The sequence below is a fragment of the Miniopterus schreibersii genome (assembly GCF_964146895.1).
Source record: "Miniopterus schreibersii genome assembly, chromosome: 15".
Taxonomy (NCBI): domain Eukaryota; kingdom Metazoa; phylum Chordata; class Mammalia; order Chiroptera; family Miniopteridae; genus Miniopterus; species Miniopterus schreibersii.
This window is the reverse complement of record NC_138115.1, coordinates 30,455,846-30,466,243: the sequence shown is the minus strand read 5'-3', so window position 1 is coordinate 30,466,243 and position 10,398 is coordinate 30,455,846. Positions and strand designations below refer to the sequence as shown.

The window sequence follows — 10,398 nt, the reverse complement described above, 5'->3', positions numbered from 1 at the left end:
AGGTCCTGTATCCTAATACAGTCACACTGGGGGTTGGGACTTCAATAAGAATTGGGGGTGAACAGTTCAGTTCACAACACTATAAACACTATAAGTATAATTGAGGACTGTGTTCACATTGAGGATCCTGCCTCTAAGCTCCAAGAGAGAGCATGTAGCCTGGTTGGTTGCTCCTGAAGCCCAGGCACTACCTTAAGGCTAAGGAGTCATCTTTGTTAAATTAATGAGTGTTGGTGAGATTAGAGTAATGCACAAAGAAATTCGTGAAGGAATATAAGGTGCTAATTTAAGTATCACAGATTAAAATACTGTAGCAATTCTGAGGAGAAACTAGGAATTAGGATAATCAAGGAAATTGCCCCTCCTCTCCTCCCCCCAAATGGGAGTCCTACCTATGCTTGGAATGATTTGCATGTAGGCAGACCTTGCTGGCATTAGACATTTACAGATTAAGAGTCAAAGGCAGAGTTGAAATGGTTGACACGGTATGACCAGATTCTGGAGAGTCAGGAGAAGCTGAGAACTGGAGCCTTAAAATTGTAAACTGTGTCTAAGACAAACGGAGAAGAGTTCATAATTTTAGAAGAAAATGACACATTAGGTAATTTTATGAGATAGAGGGGAAAAGGATCATAACATTTACTTTATCAATAGTGTGCTCATCAACAAGTTTTGAATAATGGTAATTACTTCAGAGAATTTTTAACTGGTGAAATTTAGGGAAATGTACTGTAAACTGTCTGGGAAACGACCCAGCTACCATGAAATGGCTCTGATAAAACCAGGCCCAGGAGGTTTTGTTTGGGGGAGGGGCGGCAGGAGTACAGTTTCCACGACAATGCTACACCTATTTGGCTGTGTAGGAATTTGTACTGTCCTAAGCTATAAATTAGCTCAAAGCTAAATGCTTTGAGAGAGGCCAATTCTTGGGCAGGAGAACACCTACTCCATTTAGAGGAGCATTTGATGAAAACTTCAGGTGTTTTGTGTGTAGGTCAGCAATTTTCAACTGGTGTGCCACAAGAATTTTTAAAACATCTAGTAGTACCTGGCTAGTCAGAGGCACTGACCTCTTCTCCCTTAGACTGTCAAATAAAATAATGACAACTGCCAACACAACAATAGCTATCCAACGTGAGTCAAAATTATACCTATTTTTTGGTGTGCAGGAGAATTTTAGTAATTACGCCATGAGATGAAAACGGTTGAAAATCGCTGGTCTAGGTTGAGGACTTAGACCCATCACTGTCTGAGTAGCCTTTCAAAGAAAGAATCATTAACAGTTACATAAAAATTATGGTCCTGCCTGGCCAGTGTGGCTCAGCGGTTGAGCATCAACCTAAGATCCAGATCACAGTTGGATTCCCAGTCAGGGCACAGGCCTGGGTTGCAGGTTCGATCCCCGGTAGGGGGCATGCAGGAGGCAGCCAATCAATGACTCTCTGATCACTGATGTTTGTATCTCTCTCCCTGAAATCAATAAAGACGTATTTAAAAAAAATTATGGTCTTAACTGATTCTGATTTGTCCCTTAAACAAAATGAGGTAGCTTTATATTTGGAAAACTTTGGTAATAAGGGCTCATGCAATTTTGTGGTTCTAATGTATTTTTTTTTTAACCAAGCAGAACAATATTCTAAAATAACATCAGAAACATAACTAGCAATTCACTTTTTAAGTGGTTTTACAAATGTTATTGCTTCAATAAGAGAATGAATGTCAGAATACTTTTCTTTTAAAAAACTCACCTACCTTAACAACTAATCTCAGTCACTACTTTTATTCTTTATTGTCTTTATTTTCCAAGTTTGGCATCCAAACTTAGCAAACATCATGGAGATTTGTACAAACATACATATACATATATACACACACATTTTAAGTTTAAAGCCTCAGGTTCTCATTGAACCTTGTGCTCAGGCTCCTGTTAAAAAGAGGTGAAATGGTAAAAATTTAAAAATCAAGGAAAACATGAATAAATCCCCAATTCCCTGTTATGAATTAAAGCAGGCATTTTAAGGCAAAATTCATCACCTTGCTAATAAAACTTCCACTAAGCTACAGCCTCAGATATTTACAAGAAAATACATACATAAAAAGCCCCTTGCACACTTCCATGTGGTTAATGACAAGCTAGCTGAGGAGTTTTATTTTGTTATTTCAGGTAACTCCATTCAGGAACAGTTAATATTTCACTGATTAAAATTTCAAGTGTTTATAAAAACTAACTTCCAGCAAGGTCATCTTTATAGTCTGAAGCGGAATCCTTCATGTAGCTGTCTCTATACAAATCCATCACAGTAATGTTCAGGCCTTTAATTTTAAACATTTACTGTTAGTGTACTCTGGGCCGTTTGGTATTATTTTTCTCTGCAGGAGCTTTTCTCTTCTGTGATAATCCAGGCCCTGGTTCTTTATTATTCTGAAGAAATGGAACAGCTTCTGGTAGACAGTAATTTTCTACTTGAGGAGGGGTTTCCTATGAAAGGGGAAAAAAATCATTATTCATGTTTTTCAGATTTTAAACAGTTAAATGATCAGGAAATAGATTTCTTTACTCTTTCTGACCATGGAAACTTTAAAAGGAAAATGTATATTCATTCCTAAGTTCTTGCAAAGAAAACATGTCCTTCAAGGTATACTTATCACTTGTCACAGTTAATGAACAGTCATCCCTGTGTGACAGCCTCAAAAGCCTTTTATCAGAAAAAGGCTTTGGGGGGAAAAAACAAAAACAGAGAAAACCTTTACTGAATTTTTACTTGATCTTTACAACAAACATATGAGAGGTGTTTTTTTATTCCCCATTTTACAGATAAAAAAGGTTAAATAACAATGTTACACAACTACCCAGGAGGGAGATGCAACTGAGGAAGCACAACAGGAAATGCCTATGGGAGTAGCAATGTTCTATTTCTCAACCTAGGTACCTAGATGACATTTTGCTATTCTTTAACCAGTACATACATATGTTTTACACACTCTTATATGTAAGAAATGAGAATGCATGTACAAACACCATCCCCGGCACAATATAATTAACAATTACATTCTTGTCTTAGCTGGCAGCTGCATACCTGAAATTACCAGGAGTTTTGGAGGGGAAGATATTCAGTACGCCCCACTGCTTTATAACAAAGGCTTCATGTTTATGTTTTAGCATAACAAGCAGGAAAAAAAAAATTACAAGAGGCTGAGTTCTGGCTTCCCCTTATTTCTATGCCATTTTGTTTGAAATCCTTTATAGTAAAGACATTTGTGATCATGTGTCACACTTTGCTAATTCCTGATCACATTTTAGGCACTCTGGTGTCAGGAAGATTTTTCTTTGCCCAATCAAATCATATAAACGAGTGTAGCGAGCCCTCCCTAGAGCAAATGCTTGACTTACCTTAGCATCCAACACAGGTGTTTACTGTGTATCAATGCAAAAGGCCAAGACAACTAAAGAAGGACCCTGGGTAAATGTTTCTCCTTGGATTCTTGGAACCAATTTCTGCTTTCTTTATATTCCAGTATCTAAAAGGGCACTTTTAGAGACACCTAGATTTTTATACCTAGCTCATATTTAACTTTCAAGCTAAATGGTTTATATATGTGTTCATTATTATTAAAAAAAAAAAAAATTGAAAGGAGTTTTGAAATAGGGACTAAAAAGAGACTGACACTGTATCAATAACAAGCCAAGGGTTTTGAGTGCAGTTACTTCTCTATGCATATTAGCAGATCTCTGGTAATGAGAACATCAAAGACAGAATCTTACAAACCTGTGTAAGATAATCGGCAATGTATTCTGTTTTCAAGCAGTACACATTCTGGGCAGCAGCTTCTGTTATATTAATTCCTGAGTCATCTGGTTTCAGTTTATTAAAGTCAGAAAAGAGATGTGTAGCTTCTTTAAATAAAGGCACAGAATGACCAGGTAGCACCTAATGAAAAAGAAGCAGCATAACCTATCAGTGTCCCAAAGTAATTTAACTGTGTATCTGTACTTAAGGGTTACCATCCACAAAATACAGAAAATCAGGAACTGATCACAGCAACCTTGGTTAGAAAATAATTCATGTAAAAAATTCAGTAAATTGAGTCAATACAAACCTTTGCTCCTCCGGACTGAAGCAGACGCCTGAATCCTGCTTCTCGGGACTGATCAGCAACATGTAAAATAACTTTCCACCCACTAAATGCCCCCTACAAATGAAAAAATAATTGTGCTGAAATTACTTGGAAAATAAATGACAGAAAATACAAATAATATATTATTTTATCTATAAACGTAGTTTTATGTCAATGAATAATCTTAAACCTTTATTCTGCCACAGTGGCATTTTTCTCTGGTCAGAATCCTCTGAAATACACAGCCATGCCTGGCACACAGCAGGCCACCAATAAATAGTTAATGAAGGAAAATGATTTAATAATTAGGTAACATTAAAACAAAGCAACCTGACTTTTGTTGAGTGTTTGCTAGTATTTTCTCTTACAATTAATCAAGGGTACAGCCTAAAGCACAGCTTTTTTTTTTTAACATATCTTTATTGATTTCAGAGAGAGGAAAAGAGAGAAACATGAATGATGAGAGAGTCATTGATCGGCTGCCTCCTACATGGCCCCAACTGGAGATCGAGCCCGCAACCCAGACATGTGCCCTGACCAGGAATTGAACTGAGATCTCCTGGATCCTAAGCTGATGCTCAGTTGCTGAGCCATGCTCGGCCAGGCAAAGCACAGCTTCTTAATTAAATGAAACCTTCTTTATATTTCTCTTGAAAATATTTGCAAGTTGGATGTATACAGTGGAATTACTCTAAAGAAAGGGAATCAAGGCTAACAAGGATGTGGAGAGCCAAGTAGAGAACTCAGAACACAACAAAAAGATTACTAAACTCGGGGTTTCTTAACCTATTTGTGAGCCATGGACCCCTTTTACAGTCTGGTAAAACTTATAGACCTGTTCTTTAATTTTTAAAAAATAATAGCTTTGTTGTTTAATTTCTATACCACACGAATGTTTTTTAAATGTTCAGTAAAGAATTACATAGGAAATAATTTCAGTGAAAAATCATCCAGTTATTTTATTTTACTTTATTTTTAAATATATCGTTACTGATTTCAGAGAGAGGAAGGGAGAGAGAGAGAGAGAAAACATCAACGACAAGAGAGTCATTGATCGAGCCCACAACCCGGGCATGTGCCCTGACCGGGAATCGAACCCCGACCGCCTGGATCCTAGGTCGACACTCAACCTCTGAGCCACGCCCGGCTGCGCTCATCCAGTTATTTTAAAAATTGGGACATAATAGATGTGCTTCTATATTAATGCATTAAATCAAAAGTAGTGGTGCCTGGCCGGGCGTGGCCCAGCGGTCGACCTAGGATCCAAGAGATCGCAGTTCGATTCCCGATCAGAACACATGCCAAGGTTGCAGGCTCAATCCCCAGTGTGGCGTGTGCAGGAACCAGCTGATCAATGACTCATCGCTGATGTTTCTATCTCTCTCTCCCTTCTCTCTGAAATCAATAAAGATATATTTAAAAAAAAGGGTAAGCCAAAAATAGTGGTGAGTCTAATAACTACTATAATTTTATAGTGAACATAATAAACACTTCAGGATACTTAATATAATGTAAAGCAAAACTATCTTACTTTTCTTGGGGCAAAGTTACAAGTACTGTTAATAGTGTTGTGATCTGTTGCCTAGACTTATAATGAAAACAAATGCTAAGTTTTAATTAGAGATTAGTAAAAACAAGGATATATTTTTCCCCCATCTAAAGTGTATAGCCTTTCTGAATTTTTTGGGAAAGTCTGTGGACCCCAACTTCTGAACCCCTAAAGCTAGATGCTAAAAGGATTCTTTGGAAGAAATACATTTTACATGTAAACTTTTTTAAAAAGAGCCATCACCACATATATATATAATCTTACCGTTTATCACAACTAGAAAAATTAGGAATTAACATTAAGCTCAATTTAGAATGCCCAAATTAAGTAAATCAATCAAGGGATAAGACACAAATAGAATTATCCTTATTTTGTGAAGTACATTCTCTTAAAAAAACCACGAATCTGGAATAGCCATGTCATTAATACCATTTACACTACCTACATAATTACACATGCTAATACCTCCATAATGCCCGATTGTTGACTCTGCTGGATCTTTTTCCTCCATCTCATCGCTGCAAGTGCTAGTCTTCGCTGCTGTACAGTGATTCCAGGCAAAGCATCAAGTATGAAACTACTTCCCCATTCGTAGTCTTCTTCCTAGAGAATTAGTCCAACAAACTTTTGAGTTCCTACAATATGTCCTCAAGGAGTTCACAATCTAATCTAATAAGAGAATAGAAAGTAAGCACCAGTTTATGAGCGTGGAGGAAATGAAATACTACCTACATGTCTAAGAAACACAGATAACCATAGCAATTGGTAATATTTAGATTACTGGGCTTCACCCACTGTAAGAACTTCACAGAAGGACACGGTCTGAGAGGAGGTACGTATTAACAGCTTGATTACCTGTCTGGAAGCAGTAATTCCTAAGGGATCTTGACTGAAAACTCAAAATCTACATGATATGGTCAAAGACAATAGTGTAGTGAAGGCCAGGGGTGGGGTGGGAACCGGGCTGAGGAGGGAAATTGGGGACATCTATATATCCTCAACAATAAAAATTAAACAAACTACGTGATAAATACAACTGTGATGGTCAGGAACCAAAATATTTCAAATATTTAATTGGCTAGCAATAAAGCTAAAAGCTTACAGTGAGATCACCTTAATATTTTCTAACGTTTTTCCAATTAAAAAAAAAAATGCAATTAACTTTTTTTGCTTAATTGTTAATGTGGACCTTATAAAATTAGTATAATCTAACTGGTCATATTTGATTATTTAAATTACACAAATGGTCTGTGTATGTGAAATCAATTAAAGATATTCACTTTTAAAGAAAAATGACCCTTGATGTTAACTCGAATACACACCGCCATGAAGCGCCCAGCACTCCTGCATGCTTCAAGGTAGGAGCGATGAAGCACCCACTTCCCAGCTGCCACTGAGGCTAAATACTTCTCATTTCGAAGTGGATGCCCCACAACAATGTGGGTGCAGTTGGGATCAAAGGACTGCTTCTCTATTACTAGTCCACCTGAAGGACAGAAAAATTGGGAAATTTTCTTATTTAGCCATAATGCCATTATCACATCTAAAACAATTAACAAAAAGTCTTTCCTATTTCAATACTAAATCCTTGTTCAAACTTTCCTGTCTGCACTTAAAAACCAAACAAGGGCCATATACTGTAGTTAGTTGCTATATTTCTTAGGTTTCAACTACCCCAGCAACTCTAAGCACTGAATATAGATAACCAGAGAGATGGAACCCAGACAACGTAACAGGCTGATTTATGTATATCATCAATTCACCAGTCATTTCACTTAGAAGTGAAGGCCCTCTGCATTCGACATCAGACACCCTGCAGTCACAGACTCCAGTTCCAGCACAGTCTATACTCAGGTGCCTGTTGTGTCCTTTTCTAGACAATTTTCTGTTAACTGCTGCTACTCTTGCCCACAGCTTGCAGAGGTGGAACCATCTACAGGAGACAGATACTTGAGCGTTCCGTTTTGGTGAGCTCTGGGAAAAGCTTAGTATTTCTGACTTAAAATTCCACCTAACTTATTAGGCGACTGGGGAACAAAATGTTCCACCTGAATAAAGTTTCCAAGAAACATAGCCTCTCAAGTGTATAACTGTATTTGACAAAAATCTTTAAGAACATATTATGGTTCTCCACATCCTTAAAAGGACAGACAGCACTAAATATTGGACACAGAACCAGGTTACCTTTCTGGTATGCTGCCTCTAGAATGATGTCAGGCTGAGAGCCTGACAACTAGTGGAATAAGAATACTTCATTTTACTTATATTGATACTTATATTGTAAGCCTATAATTTCACTGATTTGGTCCAAGGTTTAATCAACAAATAAACATTCAATGAAGCACAAAAGATTCTTAAACCTTAATGGTTGGTTTTCAACTTAAATTTTTAAATCCTATGAGCCAGTGACTTCAGATTTAGATTAGAGCTTTATAAAATAAAAGTTCTAATGCTGGCTCAATGTATAATCTCAGACAAATTAACCATCCTTTTGGCTCAATTTCTATACCTTACAAATGATATCAGTATCAACCATATTTGCCTTCTATAAAGGTTACTGGATGGGGCATTCTGACAAGTAAAATACTCATACCTAGTTTTTCAATCAGGTGACAATAATCAATACGTTCTTGAGGATTCAGAGATGACAGCTGAAATGTGTACTGTTTTTTTAAGTCTTCACGAGTCTCCTCTATTGTTATAATCTGAAATGGAAGTTTTACTTTAGAAAAAGTAGCACTTAAAAAGTTATCAGGTATACAGTTCTTTTACAGTAACATCTTAGTCTTCTGAGTTACCAAATATAAAAATAATAATACAGCCCTAGTCAGTTTGGCTCAGTGGTTAGAGCGTTGGCCTGCGGACTAAAGGGTCCCAGGTTCGACTCTGACCAAGGGCACGTACCTTGGTTGCGGGCTTTTCCCCAGCCCTGGTCGGGGCGCATTCGGGAGGCAACCAATTGATGTCTCTCTCTCTCTTTCCCTTCCACTCTCTCTGAAAAGCCATGGAAAAAATATCCTTGGTGAGGATTAAAAATAATAATAATACAATGCAAAGAAATGAAGTTTTCAATATCTGATGGATATTTATACCAACAAACTCTGAATGCTGAAGAACAGCAATATCCAAAAGCCATAATCACCACACTAAGGACAAACATACCTTTTCTCTAGGGTGTGGAGCCACAGGTGGGTTGGCCAGGGGAAAGGCAATACTGGGGGCTTGAGGTGTCGGGATCAGGTGGCTGTCTTTTGTTTCCAGTTCTTCAGAGGTCGGGTGTTTTGGAGCTTCAGTCACACATATGTTTCCAGGATCACAGAGAGCTGAGGGCATAAGATGTTGCAGTGGGATTGTATCCAAACATGACTAAGAACCAATTCTGGGAAATAGTCTCATTCGTCTTAGCCAAGATGAAATGAAACACAAGTTCTGGAATGTAAAAAGTACATGCAAAAGAAGTGGCCTATTTCTAGAGCTTATAAATAAATGCAATTAGCATTAAAAGGGCAAATGGTATTATCTGTGGGCTTCTCCCAACCCTTTAAATGCCAAGCTCTCATCAGTAAAAAGTATCCCAAATCTATAAAATAAAAGCAAGGTTGCACTTAGACAAAATCAGAAGCAGAGATACATCTATGTATCTAGTGCACAGAAATAATCTATTGATGTGAAAGGGGGCAAATGACCAAAGATGAGAGAGGGGAAACATTTTGTTTCCAAGGTAAAGCCCAAGGAAGAAAACAATAGGGAAATTCAAAAAGAAACTCATACACATCCAAAGAATAAGTGTAGGTATGTGCTAAGTAGAATTCAGAAGAAGGCTTAAATGGAAATAAAGTGATTAGGAGGAAGAAAAAAGTGCAAAAGGACTAGAACAAAAGAAAGTTAACGGTGAAAATCATGCCTGGAAAATAATGGCCAATCCTAAATTTCCAAATTTAAAAATCAAAATCTATTTTTCAATTTACTGAGAAAAATAATTATAACTTTACTTTAAACCAAATAAGAAATACCTAGTAAGGTTTTCATTTGCATATACAATTCAGAGAACCACAATGTGCTTATGTGGTTATTTTCAAGAGGTGAATACATACTTAATACAAGGTAAATAGATTTCCTTCTCATTACCCTCTTCAGCAGTTTTTAAATCATGTAAAGGCTCCTGAAAAGGAGAATCCTCCAATGTTTTAATGTCGACCTGAGGTTCAGAGTATTGTGTGGGACAACTAGGCCACTGCAAATTGCTGGCAAGTCTTGCCCTCTCCTCTCTGGCTGTAGGGTCATCCCAAATGATCTGTTCATTCTGAGAGGGCTCCGTGTTGATATCAGGTACTGTTTGACGAGACTGCCTAAGGAATAAAAGTGACAACTTTAATAAATAGACAGCTATAACAAAATCCACATTAACGAATTCCTTATGTTAGACAGTACGTTTGTGGTGCATCTTTATATGCCCATCTAGCACACAGTAAGCACTGGAAACTATTTATTGAATAAATAAACTTTGGGAAATTTTTTTTCTTTTTAAAATGTTTCTCCCAGAAACTTACCCGTTTTAGTGAAAAAATGACACATATTTTGACTGAATGTCCATATATTTAAAACTTCAAAAGGGGGGGGGGGATTCACTGTCAAAAAAAAATTCTTAATTCCTTGCCCAGCCAGCAGGGCTCAGAGGTTGAGCATCGACCTATAACCCAGGAGGTCATGGTTCAATTCCCGGTCAGGGAACA

At 37.3% G+C, this 10,398-nt stretch overlaps 1 protein-coding gene across 4 annotated transcripts in view; it reads right to left on the bottom strand.

The window, feature by feature from the left end:
• Nucleotides 1-1,764: 1,764 nt before the first annotated feature.
• Nucleotides 1,765-10,398, bottom strand: part of TOPBP1 (DNA topoisomerase II binding protein 1) — a 42,189-nt gene continuing 33,555 nt past the window's right edge. For all 4 annotated transcript variants that reach the window (XM_081160569.1, XM_081160566.1, XM_081160567.1 and 1 more), the window contains 8 exons: nucleotides 9,794-10,014; nucleotides 8,828-8,988; nucleotides 8,259-8,370; nucleotides 6,988-7,151; nucleotides 6,131-6,268; nucleotides 4,099-4,191; nucleotides 3,768-3,929; nucleotides 1,765-2,479 (listed from right to left, as the gene is read on the bottom strand). In XM_081160569.1, coding sequence (XP_081016695.1) covers nucleotides 2,336-2,479; nucleotides 3,768-3,929; nucleotides 4,099-4,191; nucleotides 6,131-6,268; nucleotides 6,988-7,151; nucleotides 8,259-8,370; nucleotides 8,828-8,988; nucleotides 9,794-10,014 — 1,195 coding nt within the window. In that variant the 3' untranslated portion in view covers nucleotides 1,765-2,335. The remainder of the gene's footprint in view (nucleotides 2,480-3,767; nucleotides 3,930-4,098; nucleotides 4,192-6,130; nucleotides 6,269-6,987; nucleotides 7,152-8,258; nucleotides 8,371-8,827; nucleotides 8,989-9,793; nucleotides 10,015-10,398) is intronic.